The sequence below is a fragment of the Peromyscus maniculatus genome, chromosome 6 (genome assembly GCF_049852395.1).
Source record: "Peromyscus maniculatus bairdii isolate BWxNUB_F1_BW_parent chromosome 6, HU_Pman_BW_mat_3.1, whole genome shotgun sequence".
Lineage (NCBI taxonomy): Eukaryota > Metazoa > Chordata > Mammalia > Rodentia > Cricetidae > Peromyscus > Peromyscus maniculatus.
The window spans coordinates 7,512,368-7,539,112 of NC_134857.1; the positions used below are offsets into that span (position 1 = coordinate 7,512,368).

The 26,745-nt window shown below is 43.4% G+C and overlaps 1 protein-coding gene across 2 annotated transcripts in view; it reads right to left on the minus strand.

The window, feature by feature from the left end:
- Window positions 1-26,745, minus strand: part of Usp13 (ubiquitin specific peptidase 13) — a 129,510-nt gene that overhangs the window by 37,925 nt on the left and 64,840 nt on the right. For both annotated transcript variants that reach the window (XM_016000308.3, XM_006971129.4), the window contains exons 9-11: window positions 9,730-9,801; window positions 9,320-9,413; window positions 20-145 (exon numbers count right to left, since the gene is read on the minus strand). In XM_016000308.3, coding sequence (XP_015855794.1) covers window positions 20-145; window positions 9,320-9,413; window positions 9,730-9,801 — 292 coding nt within the window. The remainder of the gene's footprint in view (window positions 1-19; window positions 146-9,319; window positions 9,414-9,729; window positions 9,802-26,745) is intronic.

Here is a 26,745-nt window from a genome sequence, read left to right on the forward strand (position 1 = left end):
CAGGATTCTCAAGACTTACCTCCACCAGATTGACCAAGTGCAAGAAAAACTCCTGGGCATCTTGCTGTCTGTTAGAGGAGAATTCTGGGTGGCTCTTGCTGACAAAGGCCTTGAACATGCGTGGAGAGATCCCGTTCTGCTGAGGCTAGAGTGTAAAGACAAAATCATCGTATATAGGTGAAAACCTACTACTATTATTCTGCTCAAAGGGACACAGTAATAAAATGACTCCTAGTGACATAATGCTGTACCCAGAGAAAAGGACATCACCAGCCCACATCAGCGAAGCTTCCTGCAGTAGAGGGTAATTACCACAGAGCCCCACAACTGAACAGTGGCAGAGAATGAGGCTTTACAGAGCACCCAGTCCTAAGTGATAAGTCTTCATCAAACTCTTCCCTTCAAGGCTCAGGAATCTATGCAGAAGAGGAGGCAAAAAAATTGCAAGAGCCGGAGGTGACAGATGACTCCAAAGAAACAGTGTCTTCCAGACACAACAGGACTGGTGGACCCACAAACTCACAAAGACTGGTATCATGCACAGGACCCGCACAGAGGCAACCAGATAAGATCCCAGCACTGAGAGGAAAGCGGACACGTGATCCCACCTCTAACAAGGAAACTGTCTGCAATGGTACTTGCTGACAGAGAAGACTCAGTTTTCTTCAATGGAGCATCACTGGATATAGCAACTACGCTCTAGGAAAGGCCCTGTGGCCAGTAGTCGGCAACAGGAAATGAAGTCCATGTTTTGTTTTGTTGGTTGGTTTTTAACGGGCTTTTTGTTTGGTTCTGTTTTGGAATTTTGTCTTACTGGTTTTTTTTTTGTTTGACTGTTGTTTTTTGCTTTTGTTTTTGTTTTTCATTTTAGAGAAAGAAGAAAGAGCATGAAGTTGGGTAGGTGGGGAGGATCTGAGAGGAGTTAGAGGAGAAGTGTGGGATCCCACAGAGGTTTCCTAGTGAGATCTGAGCTTGCTTTACCACCAGGGCTGCTTAAGGGGATGAGTGGACCACGGGCCTGGGTACCAGGTGTCTGGAAGGGTCTACACTTGGCTGTACGGAGCAGGGGGAGGTCTTTTGCCTTGCCCCTTGGCATTGTTATAAAAAGCCCTTTTGAATAAAGTTCTGGGCTGGTGGATAAGAATGCAGGTCCTCCCGAGGCTATCCTGTGTTTCTGTCTTTTTCTCTCCTCTCTATCCTTCTCTCTAAATCTCTTATCCCTCTCTCTTCAAGAGTACCCTGGGGTAAAGGTGGGGGCAGGTCCCCTACAGAGGAGAAAGAATATGATCAAATTATATTGTATGAAATATGTATATAAATAAACACTAAATTAAAAGAAGAATAAATCAGCAGATAGCCCTTTCATATATATCTGAAGCCTGAATGGCAAGTGGGTCCGGTCTAATTGTAAATTCCACCTTTCAAATGAGGGGAAAGGTAACGATGACAAGAGCCAGCATCTACAGGATACGGGGACATTGCTCTGTCAACTTTATGAGAACAGTATGAGTGACACCGTGGTCAAACTTCAGAGCAAAGTAGAGATGCGCCGTGGAGGGGACTCTGGCAGTTAAGATGAGAAGCTAGCTCATGGGCCAGGGAGGTGGCTTGGTAGTTAAGAGCACTCACTGCTTTGCCAGAGGCTCTGAGTCCAGTTCCCAGCCCCCGCACCAGGCTTCAGGCAGCCCACAACCACCTGTAACCCTAGCTTCAGAGGAGTCTGATGTCGCTGACCTCTGCACACACCTGCACTCACAAAGGTTGATTATTGACACCTGTCAGGGCTCAGAAGGCTCACGGGAATGCAATATGCTTTGCTCTCTACACACAGATGCAAATTTGATTTTTTTTCTCTTTTAGTTTATGTATATGTTCATGTGTGTGTGCAAATGTGCAAGCATGCAGGCCTGGAAGTCTGTATAGACAGAGGCCAGAGGTCCATGTTGGCTGTTGTCCTCAGTCACCTCATCACCTTATTTTTTGAGACAGGATCTTTCACCAAACCTGGAGCTCATGCACCAGCTAAACCGCTGGCCAGTAAGCATCAAGGATCCCCCTGCCTCTGCCTCCCCAGACTGGGACTAGAAGTGACTGCTGCCTAGCCTGGCTTATTCTGCTGCTTCTGATGGATTGCTCCCAAAGCTCTACATCCAAGATTGATCTCTGACCACTAAATGCATGCACACACAGACAGATACACATACACACACACACACACACACACACACACACACACACACACACACACACACACAAGCAAAAGGCTGGACTCCGAATATGACAGTTTTTAAAAAGCCAAAATGAAAATTAGAGAATGGAGTTACAAAAGTCACTCTTTCCATTTGACAGTGGCCTAGTGACATCACCTAAGAGCTCCTACAGCCCTAGCGTGAAAAATCGCCTGCTGTCTTGGTTGTAAGCTGTCTCTTGACGACTCACTTTGTAGAAGGGTGGCCCAGAGTCTCCATAACAGCAACCTCTGAGGGAGCCTGTGGTCCGACTAGGTTACTGTGCTTCTTTCTCCATCAGCAAGTAAAAAACAGACCAGCTAAAGTTAGAGAGGACTAGAGTGCTCAAGATTCTCCCAGATGCTTACACAGGACTTTCTAACAGCATGTTGGCACACAGCCAGCGTCCACTGCTCCCCAGAGCCCAGTGCTTTAGTTAATAAGCAAGAAGTGAGCTAGCTGGAGCTTCCAGCACATCAGAGCAATGCCTGAAGATATGTCTGACCACAGACACAGGTCAACCTATCCCTAACACATGTGGTGATACTTTATTTGTGCTGAAATGTGATATTTTATTTGTGTGTTAATAAATAAAGCTTGCCTGGAGATCAGAGGTCATAGTCAACCATAAACAGACTCTGCCTGCCATGTGATTAGATTAAGTCTCTGTGTGTTCAAGGACATAGCCAAGTGTGGTGACATGAGCCTTTAATCCCAGTACCAACCATAGAGACCTGGAAGTCTGTATAGACAGGCAGTGACGAGGAAGTGATGAGGCTGGGCTTACAGCCAATGAGAAGGCAGAACAGCAAGGCAATAAAAGCACAGGTTAGACAGGAAGAGGCTTGCTTGGGAAGCGAGGCGGTGTGGTGAGCTAAGGTTAGTTTGGTGGCTATCACTATTGCTCTGATCTCTATGGCTTGCACCCCTGTATTTGGCTCTGTGTTCCTTATTTAACAAGACTGTTTAGAAATTTGTCTACAAACACACAAGTTTACAAGCCAGTTGCTGGTCAGCTTCAGTATTTCACAGTACTTGGAGGAAGAACTGTTAGCATGATTGCTTTGAGTAACTGACATATAGGAATGCTTCAGTGTGTGGAGTAAAGGGAGCTCATACAAACTGGGAATGGTGAGTTCGGCAGGTAGCTCATTCTCCAGCAGCCAGCTTCAAGCCCAGTGGGAACTGCCAGCACTGAATCCCAGGCAGTCCTTTCTCCTCCTCCTCCTGTTTGTCACATGATTTAAAACAAGCAAACTGAAGTTGGTTCATTTGAGTTACATGACAACTCAACATGGTGGAGGGGGACACTCGAGGGAGACTGTGTCTACGGCTTGATTCTCTTAGAAACACCATTATCTTGCACTTATGTGCAGGAAAATGTGCTTTTTCATGTTAAGAAAAAAAGACAAGAATGTTACATTTGCCCAAGAGGGGTAAATACAAGTTAAAGAAAGCAAGTCCAATGCCTAAAGCTAAAATCCTATCACCTCAGTGTGGCAGGAGGCTAGCTACCTCGGGCAATGCTAAAACCCACAATGGTGTCAACCAAAATTATTTAATCTGGGAGTCAAAGTGTCCCAGACACAGTTTCTCAGAATACACAACCACTTCAGACATGCTATTTGTGGGTGGAAGAAGCTCTAAGGGTGTCTGTCCACTTTTAAATTGTTTGAAAGCACTTGTCGGGCATGAACAAGGAAGGATCTGAGTGTGAGCCTCAGCATACACAAACAAGTAAAATAAATAAATACCAAGAACAAATTCTTAAGGACATGGTAGAGTCCTCCCTATCAAATACTAGGCTGGAGAGACGACTCAGCAGTTAAAAGTGCTTGATTTACATTTCCCTGATGACTAAGGATGTTGAACAATTCTTTAAGTGTATTTCAGCCATTTGAGATTCTTCTGTTGAGAATTCTGTTTAGATATGCACCCCATTTTTAAATTGGATTATTTGGTATTTTGATGTCCAGTTTCTTGAGTTCTTTATATATTTTGGAGATCAGCCCTCTGTCAGATGTGGGGTGGGTAAAGATCTTTTCCCGTTCTGTAGGCTGCCATTTTGTCTCACTGACACTATCATTTGCCTTACAGAACCTTTTCAGTTTCAGGAGGTCCCATTTACTAATTGTTGGTCAGTGTCTGTGCTACTGGTGTTATATTCAGGAAGTTGTCTCCTGCCGGAGACAGCTGACCTGAGCTCATGGGAGATCCTGGACTCTGGACCAACAGTTAGGGAGCTTTCATGGGACCGACCTAGGCCATCTGCATAAGTGTTGCAGTTGTGTAGCCTGCTCTCTTAGTAAGGCTCCTAGCAGTGAGATCAGGACCTGTCCCTGGCGCTTAGTGAACCTGTTCCCTACGCTAGATTACCTTGCCCAGCCTTGATGCACGGGGAGGAGCTAGGTCCTGTCTCAAGTTAATGTGCTATGCCTTTTCAAGCCCATGGGAGGCCTACCCATTTCTGAATGGAGATGGGGGAGGAGTGGATAGGGAGGGAGGCAGATTGGGGGGGGGCAGGAAGAGAGAAGGGAGGGGAAACTGTAAAAATAAATTTTAAACAATGTTAATAAAATAAAATAAATAAAAGTTTTAAAAAGTGCTTGATGATCTTCCCAGGTTCAGTTCCCAGCACCCACACTGGGCCACTTACAATCACCTAATTCCAGCTCCAGGCAATCCGAAGCCCTCTTCTGGCCTCCACTGACATATGCACACCTCTTTCTCTTTCTCTCTCTCTCTCTCTCTCTCTCTCTCTCTCTCTCTCTCTCTCTCTCTCTCACACACACACACACACACACACACACACACTCACACACACACACTCACACACACACACACTCACACACACACACACACACTCTCTCTCTCTCTCACACACACACACAACACACACAAATAATAATAATAGTAACAATATCTTTAATATTAAAACACTGGGTGTGATGTCAATGTAACCAAACTCAGACATATCTGAGAAAATAAGTCACAATTGAGAAAATGCCTCTCTAAGAACGGCCCATAGGCAAGCCTGTAGGCAAGGCATTTTCTTAATTAGTGATTAATAAGGGAGGACCAAGCCCACTTTGGGTGGTGCCTCCCCTGGGCAGGTGGTCCTGGGGTGTATAAGAAAGCAGGCTGAGAAAGTCATGAGAAGCAAGCCAGTAAGCATTGCTCCTCCATGGTCTCTGGGCCAGCTCCTGCCTCCAGGTCCCTGCCTGTTTAAGGTCCCTCAGTGAGGGACTATTCCCTGGAAGTATAAGACAAAACAAACCTTATCCTCCCCAAGTTCTTTCTGGTCATGGAGTTTTATCACATCAATAGAAACATAACTAAGACACTGGGATTCTTTATAGATGAAATGGTTTATTAACCCACACATTACTAAAAATCCAGGCTTTCCCTTGGTCTGTGGCAGATGGTCTGATATGAGGATGCGTATCTATCAGGAATGAGCCAAGATACAAGACAAAATGCAGAGGTGAGAAGTGAAAAGCTCATGCTACTGAGCTAGCAGGTAATTTGCACACTTGAAATGTCCCATCTACACGAGCAGGATCGCAGAATTGTCCACAGCTGCACGGACACCAGATGGCCCGGGTCAATTCCCATGTCCACAGCATTCTACCGTTCTACATGGATTTCTGTCTCCACACAGGAAGAGCCTGGCCCCAGCAAACACGATGTGAGCTGTTTGCAGAATAATTCCCTCCACCATCAGAAGTATTGTTCTGCTGTGGACTATTAGTCTATATGAAAAACTGCTTAAAACCAGCATGCCCAGGACCACAAAAGAAAACATGCTCAGTCCCTTCTCTACCCTAAATGTCACAGGAGCCATATCGATGTTGAACCAAAAGCCTACTCCCACCCCCAGACAAGACCTTCTCTCTATTGCTAGGGAGCACACTGCAGCTACTCATGGTCAGGGGGTTTTTCTTTTTAACTTTTGCTTGTTTTAGGCAGGGCCTCATTTAGGCCAGGCTGGCCTGGAGCTCACTATGTACCTTGAATTTATGATCCCCCTGTCTCCACCTCCTGTTTGTTAGAAGACAGTCCATCGATGGAGTCATGTGAGGAAAATTCTGCATGCTTGTGAAAACTCCAAGAAAACAAGACAAGAGTCTCATTAACCCCAGTTTCTTCAAAACATGGAATTGTCCTTGGAATGTGTTTTTCTGCTCCTCCCAGGTGCAGCAGATAGGAAGGAGTTTACTTTAGATTACTCATTATTGCTTGCCTTTGTTGATCAATGTTTGAACTATCCTTTATAAGCCTTCATGGAAAAAAAAAAAAACATGTTCTTGCCATGTGCAGCTTGTCCTTGTGATTGTATACAGCTTAAACTCATGAGAACTTTACTCTTATGGGTTTTTGTTGTTGTTGTTGTTGTTTTAAATTCTCTGATGCTCTGAACAAAGGAGGCTATTGCATGAGACTTCAGGCTGCCTCTTTTATCAGCTCCATTCTCCCAGGTCTGACTGCCTCTACAGCAGTGACACTTTGTGACGGGATTACAGCCCTAGACCACCACACTCTGTCTATGCAGGGCTTTGTGTGTGTTAGGTCACCGCTCCACCAATAAACACCCCAGACCCTGCAGGACTCTTTCTTCCAGACCAACAGTTTCTACAATGCAGGGAAGTGTTTTCTAAGTCATCTAGACCAAAGGTCACAAACCCAAATGCCAGGAGCACTAAACAGGTCTCAAGTCACAGCGATTGGAGTCAGCTGGGCATCATGTCCTTCCTCGTACTAGAAGGCTGCCAGTGGGCTCCAGCTGCCACTGAGGGGCGAGGGCTTGGATAGTGTGCATGAACCAAGAAAACACACTCAGCCCAATGTGGCCCAAGTGAAGGCAGTCATACTCGGCCAGACAGAGTAGGGGTTCCCACCTGCCTGCCTGGCCGGTACCAGCAACTGGTCGGATGCTGAAGGCGGAAGGGCTATAGGCAGTTGTCTGTGAGATGAAATATAGTGTACCCTGATCATCCCAAGAGCTACCTCTTCATCGGTGGCCAAGGACATCATGATAATGGCAAAATTCAGTTTTATTTCCAGACACTGCTCACCTGGAGAGTTTACATTTCCTCAAGTAAGGGGATTCTAAAAGCACAATAATGGTCATAATCGCACACAGATTTTCCCATCGTCAGGACACTCCTAAAAGTACCCCAGCTGCAACCATCTGAAAGCTGTGGCTTGATGATCTGCCTGCAGTTGTACAGCCCTGCGGGACCAGGCTCCTTGTCTCCACCAGACAAGGTGGAGGTCACCCACGCCCATAGAGCTTCCCAAGGCCCAGCCTGAACAATGTCCCAGAATAATGAGATCAAAACACAATTTTGTTTTTATCAACCATCACTCCTTCAAAGTTTCATGGAAGCTAGAGAAAGAAGCCTGGGTGATGCCACAGCCCAAACATCCTCCGTGTGTCCCCAGTGAGGCTCCCTTGTGTCCTGATAGATTTGTAGCCCTTATCCTGCAATGCTGGGTAAGAAGACAGCCTGAGAAGGTGTACTCTCCTGGGCTCTCTAAGCAAAGCATCTGTTTCCCTCCCTCCCTCCTCTCTTCCTAGCATGCTTCCCTCTCCCTGTCCAGATACCTACGTGGATATACTCCCCTTCACATCCTCCTCCTCTCCCTTGTCCACTTCCAAATGACCAAGAATGAACTCTCTTTCCACTCCTGCTCTTAAATCATGTCAGTTAAGGATAGCTGAGCTAACTGAGGAGCACAGAGGTCAAACCTTTGAGACTCAGCATGGAACAGGCCTGAGCACTACAGTGTACAGGTGAACACGGGGTATCTGAAGAGACAGAGGGGGAAGCGGATCTGGGTTTCACTCAGGACGCTTGTGGCCATAATTGTGAGGCATGCTGAATCTATCTATATTGGCTGTGCACTGCCAAGGGCACCATTCAGAAGAAGCGGCTACAAGCCGTGCCCTCTGGAGCTGTGTAACACTGACGCCTGGGAGGAGATAGCAGCCCAGTGTGCCCACGGAGATCCAGCAAACCCATTTTTGAGTTAGTCTACCTATTAGCAGCAAGCAGCCGACCGACTTTCCCTAGCTGAGCATGCTGGGAAACCACTCAGTAAGAACTTAACAGATACTCTTAATCCTCAGCTCTGGGGGAGGCTGAGAAACCCATGCGCTGTGGTTTAACAAAAGAGAACCTGTAGTGAGCACTGTGGAAGCTGAAGCAGGAAGATCAAGAGTTCAAGGCCAACCTGGGAATCCGTTGTAGAACTATTAATATTTTCTCCCCGTTGAAACATTCTCTCGAGAGACTGTGCACTTGGGAAGCTCAGGAAACTTACAAGACTAAGGACAGTTCAAAATTTACAAACCCTCCCTAAGGTTCTATAAGCAACGAACAATTCTGAGAGAAAGAGAACTCTTCGCTAGAGCTGTCTGCAAATTGGACAGAGAGCTATAAGGGATGCTGCTTTTCTGAGCCACTGCCCATCCTGGGGTGGGCTGTCTTTGAGGAACCCACACTCCGGACAGTCATCCCTCATCCTTGTTTCGCTGAGTACTCCCCAAGAAACTCATGGGTCCCCCAAACCAGACTTAGGTAAACTGTTATGGTGGCCTGTTATGGGTGCCCTACCTCCAGTGAGTCCACGCTGTTCATATCTCTGAAGAAAACGTTATACTATGCTAACCTACACAGGGAGACTCTTTCTCTGGAAGGAAGAAAATGGAACAGGGAGGGAGTGGAGAGGAAGGATGGGGAGATGGAAAGAGGGAGACAAGGGGACTTAGCAAAAACATTTGGAGCTTAAGGTAAACACTGAGAGGCCCAGAGTGGATAAGGGAGGGCGTGGGTTTTAAGCTTCATGCCTCCGATCCCAGCTCCACCTTAAGAAAATCACAAGTGAGAGCACACATATCGCCCATGTGTGACCCGCGTCAGTGGAAACTGACACTGCCTTTTTTTAAGAACACAGGGACAAGGACCCACTCACAGCTACCCTGGCAGTTCACTGAATTTAGAGCAGCCTTTGCCAACACAGGAATCCCACATCACTGACCAAATTTCCGCCCACCTACATGTCAACATGCACACGGGGACACATACCTTGTGTTCCTCCTTCATGACCTGCTCAATGAGCTCGGATTTCACGGGAGGCTTCGAGTACTGGCCAGAGAGGAGACCATGCCCCAACTTAGTCCTAGCCAGGAGAGAGACAAACAATAAAGAAGCCACTGCTGTTTCCCACAGAGGTGTGGAGGTCACCTATGAGTCTTGTGGCGGGGGCCGCTCCTCACAAACAGCTTGGTTTTGCCTCTGCTTGATTCTGACTCCACTCTCAAAGCTTCCTCAGTACTTTATAACTTTATTAATCTCTTCTTATAAAGGTAACACACACCCATTCTAGAACACTTAAAAATACAGAAAATAAAGAAGAAAAAGGAATTGCCTTCAACTCAGCAGTAACCAATGCGAACACCCCTCCAGAAACTTCAAACGCAGCATTGGGCACTTACATCTGGGTGTTGAAGTCCTGGGTTGGATCTAATGGCGAGTAGTCAAATATCCTTGGGAGGTTTCCTACGTACCTAGGAGACAACAGGACAGTCACCACAGAGACGGGACAACAGAACAAGCTGTCACTCTACTGACACCCAGCTGAGCAAGGCTTTTCTGAGGTCCTCCCTCCACAACAGACTCATCCCCAAATCCACAACGCATGGTCTCACCCTCCCTCAAGGCTCTGTGACGCCTTCAGATGCGCCCATCTCCTCACCTGAGACAGAGGCTTAAGACTTAGAATTCTCTCACCAGTCCCCCACACCATTCTGACACATCAGAAACCATGTCACTACCATCACTGCCTCAAAGACAAATGGCATCCAGCAAATGGGGAGGGTAAAGGAAGAGTGTTGCGAGTTCAAGGCCAGCCTGCTTGTGCTCCACAGTGAGACCCTGTCCCACACAAAACAGGTTAGGTTAGTGGCAGCCTTCTTCAGCCAAAGGTAAGACCAGACCCTGAACTCTGCCTGGCTCAGCTGTGGGTTCCTCCTTGTCTTTTTTTGTTGTTGTTGTTGTTGTTTTGGGGGGTTTTTTTTGCCTGTGAATTTTGCTCTATCACTTTATTGAAAGTCTCCATCCTCGGACTATTATGGTCTAACATCAACAATGACCTGATTGTAGGACTTTTATATAAAACATTTCCTTTACTGTTAGGAATTGTGCCAGTGACTTCACAATGAAGGTGGCAGCAATGACAACTGCCCTAACCGCCTTTCTCAAGGTAAAGGTCTCTTGAGGAGGGACTTTTGTGAGGCTGAGAAATTTTTCCCTGCGTCCCTCTGATCAAGAGGTTGATATTGCCATTATTTCAAGAGATAAGAACTTGGGGTGCACGTTTACTAGGTAGCATCCAAGTCACCCAGGAGTAGATGATGGAGCCCAGAATGTACGTACACACGTGTACACACACACACACACACACACACACACACGCACACGCACACGCACACGCACACGCACACGCACACACACACACTTGGCTCCAAAGCTGAGCTCTGAAACTTTAGGCTCTCACTGCTTGGCCACTCTCCCCCTGAAGGCCACAGTCCTGACAAAGCAGTAGGAGCCTTAACCCTGACATCTAATATTAACTTGTACTCACTCCCTCCACTCCCACAGTCCGTGTCCTATCCACCCTCTCCGTTTTTTGTGGTTGTTTTGTTGTGAATTATCTGAGACAGGGTGTCACTCTACAGCCCAGGCTGGCCTCTGTCTTCATGAAGCCTACTGTTGCTGACTTTTCTGATCTCATTGTAAGCTCTCTCCCCCTGTCCATGATTCTCTGGCTGTTCACCAAGCTAACCCCGCTTCAAGACCAGGCCATCTGCTGTCTCTTTCGCTGGAGCTTGGTAACTCTCCCTCGGGTCTGTGGAAAGCCCCTTCCCAGACTGGGCAGAAGGAAGAGTTCACCCTCCCTGCTCCCTGCTGAGCTTCTCACTCTCCATCACCAGCTGGGATTACACGGTTTATTTATATTCTTTGTTATTATCTGTGACTCCAGACTCCATACTAAATGCAATCTGTGCGAAGGCAGAGACTATCGAGGCAGCATCTATAGCAACAGAACAGTGTCTAACACGGGAACGCCTTTGGTACCAACTGAACGGGCTCATGTCATCTGTAAGGTTAAGGTCCCAGGAAAAAAGAAAAGCTACACCTGTGTTAAACACTCTACAAGCAATGCCTGAACGTAAAGATGCTGGAGAGGGAAAATGTAGCAGACCAGAGCTAACCTATCCTAGGCTATTTTCAGCCCCTTTGAAAGTCACATAATGCATCTAACCTAACACACTATTTATTAAGGTCTTTAAAATGTATTCTTAGGGGTAGACGGGCCAGAGGCGGCCCGCTGAGATAAACAGGCCCGGCGGCAGCGGCCGACAGGGACATTCAGGCCCGGCGGCAGCCGGCAGAGACATTCAGGCCCAGCGGCGGCCCACAGAGGTAGACGGGCCCAGTGGCGGCAGCCGACAGGGATATTCAGACCCGGCGGCAGCTGGCAGAGACTTTCAGGCCCAGCGGCGGCCCACAGAGGTAGACGGACCCAGCGGCGGCCCGCTGAGGTAAACGGGCCCGGTGGCAGCGGCCAACAGGGACATTCAGGCCCGGCGGCAGCCGGCAGAGACATTCAGGCCCAGCGGCGGCCCACAGAGGTAGACAGGCCCGGCGGCAGAGACAAGCAGACGCAGGTAGGCCTGCGGCGGGGACCCGTGGAGGTAGACGGGCCCAGCAGCGGCAGCCGACAGGGATATTCAGACCCGGCGGCAGCCGGCAGAGACATTCAGGCCCAGCGGCGGCCCACAGAGGTAGACGGGCCCAGAGGCGGCCCGCTGAGGTAAACGGGCCGGCGGCAGCGGCCGACAGGGACATTCAGGCCCGGCGGCAGCCGGCAGAGACATTCAGGCCCAGCGGCGGTCCACAGAGGTAGACAGGCCCAGCGGTGGAGACAAGCAGACGCAGGTAGGCCTGTGGCGGCGGCCTGTGGAGGTAGACGGGCCCAGCGGCAGCCCGCTGAGGTAGACGTGCCCAGCGGCAGCGGCCGACAGGGACATTCAGGCCCGGTGGCGGCCCCCAGAGGCAGACAGACCCAGCGGCAGCTGATAGGGACATACAGGCCCGGCGGCGGACCGCAGAGGTAAACAGACCAGGGACGGAGACAAGCAGACGCAGCTTGGAACAGGGACGCCCCTAACCCCAACATCTGGGGAAGAAGCTATCTCCGTGGGTCAGAATCAGAACGAATCTGAACACTCCATCTGAGGACAACCCAGGGCCCAGCTGCTGATCCTGTGAAACCCAACAACTTGGAGGTGTTGGTGAGACTACCCTGCTCAGCTGAAACCCATCTGGGAGAGGATTCAGATGCCTACAGTTTAAAGTCTGAAGAAACAAGATCAGCTGAGGAGTTGACAAATGAACAAAAAGTGACCTGAGAACACAGAAGAAGGCGCTACCCAGACACCAAACCAGATCACCAGAATCATAAGTATATAATTCACCGATCGAAATCAGCTGCCCCTGAAGAAATAGCCCAATAGCACCAATTTAACCAAGAACCACTACTAAACCAAGACTAAAAATTAGAACAAGAGAGGCACTCTCAGACACAGACACCACCTGCACCTCACAGAGGAAAAGATGAGTAGACGCCAGTGCAAAAATACAGGCAACAACATAAAGACCTATATGGCAACATCAGAACCTAGTGATTCTACACCTGCAAGACCTAAACATACCATGACAGAAGAAACAGAAGAAATCAACCCTAAAAATGACATTAAGAAGATGATAGAGGCCCTTAAAGAAGAAATAAAACATTCCCTCAATGAGGAAATAAAAACTTTCCTTAAAGAGGAATTGAAAAACTACCTTAAAGAGGAAATAAAAACTTTCCTTAAAGAGGAAATAAAAAACTCCCTTAAAGAGGAAATAAAAACTTCCCTTAAAGAGGAAATGAAAAACTCCATTAAAGAGGAAATAAAAAACTCCCTTAAAGAAATGGAAGAAAAAACGAACAAAAAATGGGAAGAAATCAAAGAAAGCCAAGAAAAAGCAATTAAACAGATGAAAGAAACATTCCAAGATCTGAAAAATGAATTTGAGACAATAAAGAAAACACATGCTGAGGGAATGCTGGAAATAGAAATCCTGACTAAACGAACAGGAACTACAGAAACAAGCATAACCAACCGATTGCAAGAGATGGAACAGAGAATCTCTGACACTGAAGACACGATAGAGAAAATAGATTCGTCAGTCAAAGAAAACAATAAAGACAAAAAAGTCCTAACACAAAACGTCCAGGAAATTTGGGACACCATGAAAAGACCAAACCTAAGAATAATAGGGATAGAAGAAGGAGAAGAATACCAACTCAAAGGCACAGAAAATATATTCAACAAAATCATAGAAGAAAACTTTCCTAACCTAAAGAAAGAAATACCTATGAAGATACAAGAAGCTTACAGAACACCGAATAGACTGGATCCAAAAAAAAAGTCCCCTCGCCACATAATAATCAAAACACTAAACACACAGAATAAAGAAAAAATATTAAGAGCTGCAAAGGAAAAGGACCAAGTAACATATAAAGGCAAACCCATCAGAATAACACCAGACTACTCAATAGAGACTATGAAAGATAGAAGATCATGGACAAACCTCATGCAGACACTAAGAGACCATGGATGCCAACCCAGACTATTATACCCAGCAAAACTCTTAATCACCATAGGCGGAGTAAACAAAATATTCCAGGATAAAACCAGATTTAATCAATACCTGTCCACAAACCCAGCCCTACAGAAAGCACTAGAAGGGAAAATCCAACCCAAAGAAGCTAAACACATCCATGAAAAATCAAGCAATAGATAATCCTACACCAACATACACCACAGAAGGACAACACAACACAACCAAAAAAATAACAGGAATTAACAATCACTGGTCATTAATATCCATCAATATCAATGGTCTCAACTCACCTATAAAAAGACACAGGCTAACAGAATGGATTAGAAAACAGGACCCATCCATATGCTGCATACAAGAAACACACCTTAACTCCAAAGACAGACACTACCTCCGAGTAAAGGGCTGGGAAAAGGTTTTCCAAGCAAATGGACCTAAGAAACAAGCTGGTGTAGCTATCCTAATATCTAATAAAATAGACTTCAAACTAAAATCAATCAAAAGAGACCAGGATGGACAATACATATTCATCACAGGAAAAATCCACCAAGATGAAGTCTCGATTCTAAACATTTATGCTCCAAATACAAAAGCACCCACATTCATAAAAGAAACACTACTAAAGTTTAAAACGCACATCAAACCCCACACATTAGTAGTGGGAGATTTTAACACACCACTCTCACCAAAAGATAGATCTACCAGACTGAAACTTAACAAAGAAATAAAGGACCTAACAGATGTTATGACTCAAATGGACCTAACAGATATCTACAGAATATTCCATCCTAACACAAAAGAATATACCTTCTTCTCAGCACCCCATGGAACCTTCTCAAAAATTGACCACATGCTTGGACACAAAACAAATCTCAACAGATACAAAAAAATTGGAATAACCTCCTGTATTTTATCAGACCACCATGCCTTAAAGTTAGAACTCAATAACAACAAAAATTATAGAAAACCCACAAACTCATGGAAACTGAATAATACCCACCTGAAACATCAATGGGTCAAGGAAGAAATAAAGACAGAAATTAAAGAGTTCCTAGAATTCAATGAAAATGAAAGTACAACATACCCAAACTTATGGGACACTATGAAAGCAGTGCTAAGAGGAAAATTCATAGCTCTAAATGCACACATAAAGAAGATGGAGCAATCCCATACCAATGAATTAACAGCACAACTGAAAGCTCTAGAACAAAAAGAAACAAACTCACCCAGGAGAAATAGACGCCAGGAAATAATCAAATTGAGGGCTGAAATCAACGAAATAGAAAACAAGAGGACAATACAAAAAATCAATGAAACAAAGAGTTGGTTCTTTGAAAAAATCAACAAGATAGACAAACCACTAGCCAAATTAACCAAAAGGCAAAGAGAGAACACCCAAATTCACAAAATCAGAAATGAAAAGGGAGACATAACAACAGACAATGAGGAAATCCAGAGAATCATCAGATCATACTTCAAAAACCTGTACTCCACAAAAATGGAAAACCAGGAAGAAATGGACAATTTTCTGGATAAATACCAAATACCAAAATTAAATCAAGACCAGATAAACCATTTAAATAGACCAATAACCCCTAAAGAAATAGAAACAGTCATCAAAAGTCTCTCAACTAAAAAAAGCCCAGGACCAGATGGTTTCAGTGCAGAATTCTACCAGACTTTCAAAGAAGAACTAATACCAATCCTCTTCAAAGTGTTCCACACAATAGAAACAGAAGGAACACTACCAAACTCTTTTTATGAGGCTACAATTACCCTGATACCCAAACCACACAAAGATGCAACAAAGAAAGAGAACTACAGACCAATCTCCCTCATGAACATTGATGCAAAAATACTCAACAAAATATTGGCAAACCGAATCCAAGAATACATCAAAACAATCATCCATCACGACCAAGTAGGATTCATCCCAGGGATGCAAGGATGGTTCAACATACGGAAATCAGTCAATGTAATACACCATATAAACAAACTGAAAGAAAAAAACCACATGATCATCTCCCTAGATGCTGAAAAAGCCTTTGACAAAATCCAACACCCCTTCATGATAAAGGTCTTAGAAAGAATAGGAATACAAGGAACATTTCTAAACATAATAAAAGCAATTTATAGCAAGCCAACAGCAAACATCAAATTAAATGGAGAGAAACTCAAAGCGATACCACTAAATTCAGGAACAAGACAAGGCTGTCCACTCTCCCCATATTTATTCAATATAGTACTAGAAGTTCTTGCTAGAGCAATAAGACAACAAAAGGAGATCAAAGGGATACAAATTGGCAAGGAAGAAGTCAAACTTTCACTATTTGCAGATGATATGATAGTATACATAAGTGACCCCAAAAACTCTACCAGGGAACTTCTACAGCTGATAAACTCCTTCAGTAAAGTGGCAGGATACAAGATCAACTCAAAAAAATCAGTAGCCCTCCTATACACAAATGATAAAAGGGCTGAGAAAGAAGTCAGAGAAACATCACCCTTTACAATAGCCACAAATAATATAAAATACCTTGGGATAACACTAACTAAACAAGTGAAAGACCTTTTTGATAAGAACTTTAAATCTCTAAAGAAAGAAATTGAAGAAGATATCAGAAAATGGAAGGATCTCCCATGCTCATGGATAGGTAGGATTAACATAGTAAAAATGGCAATCTTACCAAAAGCAATCTACAGATTCAATGCAATCCCCATCAAAATCCCAACACAATTCTTCACAGACTTGGAAAGAAAAATACTCAACTTTATATGGAAAAACAAAAGAGCCAGGATAGCTAAAAGAATCCTATACGATAAAGCAACCCTTGGAGGCATCACCATCCCGGACCTCAAACTCTACTATAGAGCTATAGTAATAAAAACAGCTTGGTACTGGTATAAAAACCGACATACGGACCAATGGAATCGAATTGAAGACCCTGACATTAATCCATGCACATATGAACACCTGGTTTTTGACAAAGGAGCCAAAACTATACAATGGAACAAAGAAAGTATCTTCAACAAATGGTGCTGGCATAACTGGGTGTCAATATGTAAAAGATTACAAATAGATCCATATCTGTCACCATGCACAAAACTCAAGTCCAAGTGGATCAAAGACCTAAACATAAATCCAGTTACACTAAACTTAATAGAAAAGAAGATAGGAAGCACTCTTGAACGCATTGGCACTGGAGACCATTTCCTAAATAAAACACCGACAGCACAGACCCTGAGCACAACCATTAATAAATGGGACCTCTCAAAACTGAGAAGCTTTTGCAGGGCAAAAGACACAGTCAATAAGACAAAAAGACACCCAACAGATTGGGAAAAGATCTTCACCAACCCCACATCTGACAGAGGATTGATCTCCACAATATATAAAGAACTCAAGAAACTAGACATCAAAGCACTGAACAGTCCAATTAAAAAATGGGCTAAAGAGCTAAACAGAGAATTCACAAAACAAGAACTACAAATGGCTGAAAGACATTTAAAGAAATGCTCAACATCCTTAATCATCAGAGAAATGCAAATCAAAACGACTCTGAGATACCACCTTACACCTGTTAGAATGGCTAAGATCAAAAACACCAATGACAACCAATGTTGGAGAGGATGTGGAGCAAAGGGAACACTCCTCCACTGTTGGTGGGAATGTAAACTTGTACAACCACTGTGGAAATCAGTATGGCGGTTTCTCAGAAAATTAGGAATCGAACTACCTCAAGACCCAGCCATCCCACTCTTGGGCATATACCCAAAGAATGCTGATACATACCATAAAGATACATGCTCAGCTATGTTCATAGCAGCACTATTTGTAATAGCCAGAACCTGGAAACAACCTAGATGCCCATCAACGGAAGAATGGATGAAAAAAATGTGGTACATATACACAATGGAGTACTACTCAGCAGAGAAAAACAATGAAAGCATGAAATTTGCAGGCAAATGGATGGAACTAGAAAAAAATCATCCTGAGTGAGGTAACCCAAACCCAGAAAGACAGTTATGGTATGTACTCACTCATTGGTGGATTCTAGATATAAAATGAACAATCAGACCACAACCCATAGAACCATAGAGGTTTTATATATATATATATATATATATATATATATAGCATGGAGGTCCCTAGGACGACTGTGGCATATAATAAATTTCAGTTTTACTCAATTATTGAAAAAAAATAGCCAAATGAATGGAAACACATGAACTATGAACCAAAGGCTGAGGGGCTCCCAGCTGGATCAGGCCCTTTGAATAGGTGAGACAGTTGATTGGCTTGATCAGTTTGGAAGGCATCTAGGCAGTGGGACCAAGTCCTGTGCTCATTCCATGAGTTGGCTGTTTGAAACCAGGAACTTATGCAGGGACACTTGGCTTAGTCTGGGAGGAAGGGACTGGACCTCCCTGGACTGAGTCTACCAAGTTGATCACAGTCCTCGGGGGAGGACTTGTCCTGGAGGAGGTGGGAATGGAGGGTGGGCTGGGGGTAAGGGGAGGGCGTGGGAGGGGGGAGAATAGGGGAACCCATGGCTGATATGTAGAACTGAATGGTATTGTAAAATAAAAAAATATATATCACAAAAAAAAAAAACAAAAAAAACACAAAAAAAAAAAAAAAAAAAAAAAAAAAAAAAAAAAATGTATTCTTAGACAACTAGTTTCCACAAATCCAAAAGCTAAAACGACGTCAGACAGTATCAATATCTACGGCAGATTTTCTGTGACCTGTCTGCCTGTGGTTCCCAGCAACGCATTTGGTAAACACTCTGATTTATGACCTTCTTTGTGCTGTAACTAACAGAATCTCATGTGACCAATCCACAGTGAGCATGTCTCTTGGGGCAACCTGAATACATGCTGTTCACAGCGTCACTCACATTTGACTCAAGCATAAGCTATCTCTCTTCCTTTTGAGATGAGAGCTATGTTTACACACTAAAATGTCACATTGCCACTTTCAAAAATGACTCCCAGTAACCAAATAGGGAATGCACTGCCACTCCTGGATGCCTGTCCCCAGCGGCCACATGTTCACAGCTGGTTCCCCAGCCTGTGGCATTACTGGGAGGTGGGAGCACATTTAAGAGGTGGGTCCTAGTGGGAAGAAGTTAATCCCTGGGGAAGTCCCTTCAGAGCAGACAGTGGGACCTCTCCACACCACACAAAGCACCCATGACATGAATGCGTCTCCTCCACACACATTACTGCCACCACGTACTACACCATCAAAGGCCCAAAGCAATGAGGCCAACTGGTCAAGAACAGAGAGAGGTTTAAATCTTATATTCAATACCCAGGCATGAGCTAAACATTCATTAAAGAAAACATGTACAAAGTTAATTATTTGTCAAACTTCACAATGTAGAAAAAAAATTCCTGCATAAAAAGCACTAAAAATGTTGAAATTTGAAAGAGCACAAGTTTCTTCTATTATAATTTAAAATAAGTAATAATTATATGCCACCTTCTAGAAGGGCATTTTACAAGCACTTCAGAAACAAACCTTAAAGTATACATCATGTAAGACAAACTTACATTAGTCCATACTCAAGAGATGATAAAAGACAGAAACATGGGTAAGAATTTATGAAAATAATATGATCCATAGTACATGCCTATGAAAAAGTTCTCCAAGCTAAAACTTCAAACTGCCTGCCCCTCTTTCCCACCCCCCACCCAGCTGTTGGGGATGTCTCCCCATGACTGCCTTCTCCCCTACCTTCATGGGATAGAACACCTTCCTAACTATGTTCTTACACTGATTACCGAACGTCTGCCTTGGTGTGCTGCCTCAGGCCAGATACCAGACCCCTGAGTTTACTCTTGAATCACACACACACACACACACACACACACACACACACACACACACACACACAACATAACATAGCTCATTCTTTACTGGAAAGCGGAAAAGTACATGTGGAAAACAGACAACATATTTTCAAAGCCAGAAAACAGCAATGAACGGCTAAGTACTCAAATTCTGAGAGGAAAAAGGTGATTATCCGACCTAACATACCCTATGTAACCACGAGGGCTTCAGCTCCATGTGGGAGAAATACCACCTTGTGCCGTTCCCGGCATGCTCTCTGCTGGTCCGTCTATCTCAACACGAATGTCCTCTCCCACACTGAACCCAGTGTGGAAACCTGCCCACTCTAGAATCCTGGGCTGTGAGGCTTCCTGTCCTAAGCACAACCCAATGCAGAAAATGTCCACAGACACAGCAACGTATGTGGGGAGGCACAGGGAAGAGGCCGCCCTCCGGCAACAAATGGCGCCCAACGAGAGGGCAAGAGTTTCCACCTAAAACCTGAGAAAAGGTTCTAAAACGGAGCTAAAAACAGCTCCCTAATTGTCTCTCTCAAATGAGCGGCAGCCTGCAGGTTTGAGCTACTGGCGGGTTCCTGGCGTGTGTGCTTGACCTGCAGTATGGCAGGAATGAGGCCTTTGCAAGTGGTACATTAAGCTACATGGTGGATTTAGCCTTTGCTAGTACAAAACAAAAAGAGGTTTCTGGGCTACACGCTGCTTTGATAAGAAGCATAGACCCACTATTTCTGAGAGTTGATGGCTCCCAGAGCTGGCAGAAAACGTACCACTGCCATGTTGGGAAGCTGAAGTGGGTGGAGCCAGCAGCCACAGCGCCATTTCAGGCTTAAAAGGCTGCAGTTTAAAGCAATAGGTTCAAGGAAATATAAAATATAAGCCACATAAAGATGGCTACCACACAGAGAATCTGGATTATGTTCTCTTTGATATTCGTAACTGAAGAAAAACATTTGATGGCAAAAGCTGTTGAGTTATGCCAAAATGTATATTTTAAAGGTACCTTAACTTCAAAATTTGGCTATAAGGATATGTTGCTTTAAAAAAGAGGCTCTGCTTTTGTTTCTACAGAAAGCCAGAGGCTATGGATTTGTTCCAGATTAAGATACATCAGGTTTGACCAGCCAAGACCACCTGAAAGGTCTCTGATGACACTATGGCCCAGATGATTCAACATCCAAAATCGTTTCAAGGCAACTGGCTCAGACAATACAGTCTCATGGACTACTCCATGATCCTAAAATTTTCTTTGTGTCCCCATAAGATACAGCGCCCCCCTCCAGCAGGAAGTAGTAAGAAAAGCTACGTCCAAATTCCCAAATATACCAAGCTGGCTTTAGAGATGTATAAAAGTTAAAACCTTCCTTTTTAAAAAAAGAAAAGGGGAAGTGCTGTGGGATGGTCTGTATGTCAAATTGCTCTGATTGGTCAATAAATAAAACACTGTTGGCCAGTGGCCAGGCAGGAAGTAGGTGGGACAAGGAGAGAGGAGAATTCTGGGAAGTGGAAGGCTGAGGGGAGAGACACTGCAGCCGCCGCCATGACCAGCAGCATGTGAAGCCGCCGGTAAGCCACCAGCCACGTGGCAAGGTATAGATTTATGAAAATGGATTAATTTAAGCTATAAGAACAGTTAGCAAGAAGCCTGCCACGGCCATACAGTTTGTAAGCAATATAAGTCTCTGTGTTTACTTGGTTGGGTCTGAGCGGCTGTGGGACTGGCAGGTGACAAAGATTTGTCCTGACTGTGGGCAAGGCCGAAAAACTCTAGCTACAGGCTACCTTGTACCTGTGGAATTAGGAAGCCCCCTAAATCGGTGTGCCCAGAGAGTCTGCCTGAAGAGTCAAATTTTCCAACTCAGATACATGATAGCTATCATAAAAACAATTGTGAAGGGCCCAGGAATATAGAAATATAAAATTATAAGCTTAACAAATAAAAGCTGACAGTCATCAGCTCTAAAGGTTAACTTCTAACAATGGCTGTCTCCTTTACAGCCAGCAACTCTGTCAACAGCCAGGAGTTAACTGTTAACCCCCTTCCCCCTTATAGCCAGCAACTGCCTGGACCAAAGTTAACTTTTAATAGTTGTTTCTACGTGACTCCTAGCATGCACCCCATGCCTGATACTATAAAAGGGGGCTGGTACCCCCCTCCATTGCCACAGCCCCAGAATTCCTACATTGGCTGTGGCCTCAGCTAGCTGATAAGCTTTTATGCCCTGCAGTGTTTTAATTTTAATTTTTATTTTTTATTTTTCTGGAATAAAGTTTGCTTCTGGTTTAATAGACTTTGGTGGTCTGTCCCCCATTATTGTGTGACCCCAGACCCAACATTTTGGTGGCCGGTATGGGGAACTCTAGAAATACTGATTCTGGACAGGGGGCACCCCAAGTCTCTGGCAAGCTTTTCTACTGGTTTTGGCCCATCAGTAGGTTTCTGGTTCTGGTTTCTGGTGTCAGGAGAGACTGGAGCTCAGTAAGAGTAGGTGGACACACCAGTGACCTCTGAGCTGGAGGGGAAGGAGGATGCTCCAAACCCTCTTGTGGCCATTCGGTTGCTTATCTGCAGCCCTTCCGGACTGGTTGGCATTCCGAGGTCCCTGAGCACAGCATTCTGCCTTGTGAATGTCTCCTCTGTTCTGTTTGTCCTGTCACCTGTGGTCAGTCTCTTTGTGATGACTGTCAGTAAATTAATGTTTACCCTGGGCCAAGGTCCTCTAGCCTCAGGCCCCTTTCAGGCTGTGTTTTCTCATTTCCAGGATGTCAGGAACGTAAAGGGGGTTTTTGCCACCCTTCCCTGCCCTTTGCTGCCTCAGGAGTCCAGGATTCCCAAGGCAGTAGAGCTTGCTCCAGTCTTGGGAGCAGCCTGCAGCCAGGAAGAAGATTGCCCCTCCCCACTGCAGGTACCACAGTCCCGGAATACCAAGGAGGAGGCGCCCAGCAGGGGAGGACAAAGGAGACTATGAGGCCAGGCACCTCGGGGGCCACTGCCAGCCAGTGCTTCTCCTGGATGATCTCTCAGGGAAGCAGGAACACCCTGCCGCCTCCCCCCACCCCTAAAAACTCAGCTGAGGAAAGTAAGAAAAGTTTTGTCTGGTTTGAATGCGTGAAGGTGGCCACTAAATGCTTATTTCTAAATGTCCATGTCAACTTTGTTCACTATATACTGGCTGCAGCCCTTATTTGCTGCCCAAACTTAAAATGTACCTCTGGATGCTCTGGTCCTTAGGTCTGATATAATAAAGGTAAATAATAAGAATAATATTTTAAATTTATACTATACACTCATATCTCAAGATTTATAAATTGCTTTTGAAATATGATTTAAATCCATATAATTTATAACAAAATTTGGCCTTAAGCTTATGACAAAGGGCTTATAATTAAAGTTCCATACATGGTTATATATATTTAATTCGACTCTTGTTTAAGATATATATGCACATATATGGCTTAAACTTAATTATATATATATGAACTGTATTTAATTATACATATATATGCTTATAAATTTAGATCCAATTATTATTTTTAAAAAAACTACTGCTGGTTTCAGATGTTTCACATTAGTACAATGTTAATACAAATTTAAAATTAGTCTTGTTATGGTATATGCATATATTTCTGTTCCTATCTAAAATATTGTAACCATACAATATATTGTAGACTACTGAGTGAAACCACAAGAAAGATTTTGGTAAAAATTTCTATGTTGTGTGGAAAACAACAACAACAACAAAAAAGGCCAGAGGGGATATAAACTATGTTGGTTATGGTTTCTCATACCTACAAATACTGAATTTAAAATTTGACCATATTAGGTTAATTCTGGTTGATTTTCTTCTTTTTAAAAATAGCTAATGATTCTTCACTACAAAATGTGTATGTTAAACATAGAGATATATACATATATGTACACAGGCTGGAGAGATGGCTCAGAGGTTAAGAGCACTGACTGCTCTTCCAGAGGTCCCGAGTTCAATTCCCAGCAACCACATGGTGGCTCACAACCATCTATAATGAGATCTGGTGCCCTCTTCTGGTGTGCAGACATGCATACAAACAGAACACTGTATGCATATATGTACATATAATTTTTGTTTTAAAAAAACATGTTTTAAACAACCACGTGGCTTTGGGCAGCCATCTTTTACTAAGGTTATAAAGATCTATTCAGATTAACAAAGGCTGACGTAGAGATTTACACCTAAATATTTATGTCATTGCCAAATGTTCAACAACAAGCTTCTAGAAAATTTAAATAAATGGCTACATATGTCTAATAAATAAAGTACTTGATAAATATTAAAGCTGCACCTCAATGCTTTTATACAAAAAAAAAGTACCTTGCTCTGACAGCTAAACTTTGTAATTTAAGAGTCACGCAGATGATAAGATGATAAGATGATAATGGTTTAAAAAACATAAAGGATCATAAAAAAAAAAACAACAACTAAGGATTACAAATACATGGCAGGGCTAGAGTGCCAAAGAGAGTCCAGGTGCAATGACGGATCTCAACAGTGTTAGAAATGCTAGGGCCAAAAAATGATCCACACCTCTAAGTAAAAGAACCAAAAGAATTAGAAATGAATCCCAGATATTGGACTTTGAGATTGTTTGCACTCTGGAGCTTGGTTTTACTTTATACAGATTATGTATGGTTATGCCATGTTCTCCCCTTCTTTAAGTAAAAAAAATAAAAAAATTTAAAAAAAGGTTTTTTTTTTAATATTGCAAAAAGACATTTGAGAGATCTTAATCTTTTTTTTTTTTTTTGGTTTTTCGAGACAGGGTTTCTCTGTGTAGCTTTGCGCCTTTCCTGGAACTCACTTGGTAGCCCAGGCTGGCCTCGAACTCACAAAGATCCGCCTGCCTCTGCCTCCCGAGTGCTGGGATTAAAGGCGTGCGCCACCAACGCCCGGCGAGAGATCTTAATCTTTTTAAGAACAGTTTTTAAAATATTTAAGTTTATAAGGCTATGGGACATTTTCAGCTTATAAAATGCTCTATATTGTTAGTATTTGGGCTTAAAATAAAAAACTAAAACTTAAGTCACAGCCATGAATACCAAATACTAACCAGAAACTGGGATGTTCATTTCTTACGATGCAGTAAGACAACAACAACGTAGACAAAGGGACTCCATGAGTCTAGACCCTTCAAGGATTCAAACAAACAAACAAAAAGCCTTTTACAGGGGTGGCCTAGGACCACCTGTATGTCAGATGTTTGCACTGAGATTCAACAATGGCAAAACTACAGTTATAACATAGCATTGAAAAAGTTGAAAACCATTGATTTGGAAAATGTTCTCCTTACCCAAGGTACATTCAGGCCTAAGAATGTTGTCTAGCTCCTTGTCTTTGCTAAATTTGTTAAACTTAAGCTATTTAGATTAACTGAGTTATATTAATGTTGTTATACCGGTATTTTGCTTTGGTTTCTTTACTGAACCTGTATTTGATACTAGAAAAGATTCATTTCAAAATCATTGTTTTTAAGGCTACTTATTGTAGACTGTTAGAAAACAACTAAATAAACAATCATAAATAATCAAGTTCTTTAATTGTGGTCATGGTAAGTACTAATGTGATTATTTATAGGGATAAGCTTTACTTAGTCCCTTGCATACATTTTCAAGATAGAAACAAAGTTTGTCTATTCAGATATACCTGGACAGCCCTCATACTTCAGAGATCTGCAGAATATGGCATTTAAGCATTGATCTAAAAGCTTATTCTATCAGACAGACCCCCAGACCCTAGCAGTGACCAAAGGTCTCCAAAGAAGCCTACATATGGGGTACCACAACGTCTCTGCCTGGATTATGGCAACACAGACCACAGGGCAAGATGCCACAATGCAACGCCTGCCCCTAGGGCCCAGCCCAGACTGTGGACAAGCAGCATGACACTGGAATTGATTGCACCCTTTTGTCTGGACAAAGTAAGATCAGTCTTCCGTTTCCCTATTCCACAGGAAAAAACTGCTTTATGGGCCTGATGAGCGAAGAAGATGATGATGTTCTGATACTTGTGATTCCAACACTATGGAGATCTGGGTATGGACTGGTCTCTGTCATTTATAGAATTGGAAGCTGCTTGGTCTGCACTCAGATATAATTTATCCTTCTCAGATCTCTGATAGTACTGATGGCTAGGCTAGCTATAACTTTGTCAGCTTGACAGCATTAGACAACCAGATCTATAGCCAGCTTGTTAGCTCATGTTTAAGAGAAAGTTCTAAGATAGAAAAGTTTAAATAAATCATAAAGGTTTAAATATGGGTCTAGAAAAAGGTCTGAGGATATAAAAGCTTATAAGCTTTGAGGATCTCAAAAAATGATTTAAGATATAAATATAATATAAATATAAGTTAAGATATAAATATAAATATAAGTTATAAAGATATAAATAAATAACTTAGATTATAAAAAAATGTTTCAGATTGTTCTCCTGTTCTATGATATAACAGTTCAGAGTTTTACATTTAATAGAGTTCTAATAAGCTGGTAAGACAATGATTACTTACTGTTCAGTCACAAGTTCAACATTCTAGATTTATTTTAGATGTCATCTAAATATATCTAAATATAAACCTAAAAGTGCTTCTCATATAACTCAAGGAGAGAATGAAGGGTCCAGGAATATAAAAATATCAAATTATAAGCTTAAGAGATGAAAGCTGACAGTCATCAGCTCTAAAGGTTAACTGCTAACAATGGCTGTCTGCTTTACAGCAGCTCCTCTGTCAACAGCCAGGGGTGAACTTTTAACCCTCTTGCCCCTTATAGCCAACAACTGCCTGGACCAAAGTTAACTTTTAATCGTTGTTTCTACGTGATTTCCAGCATGTACCTTATGCCTGATGTTTCTGTGTGACTCCTAGCATGTACCCAATGCCTGATACTATAAAAG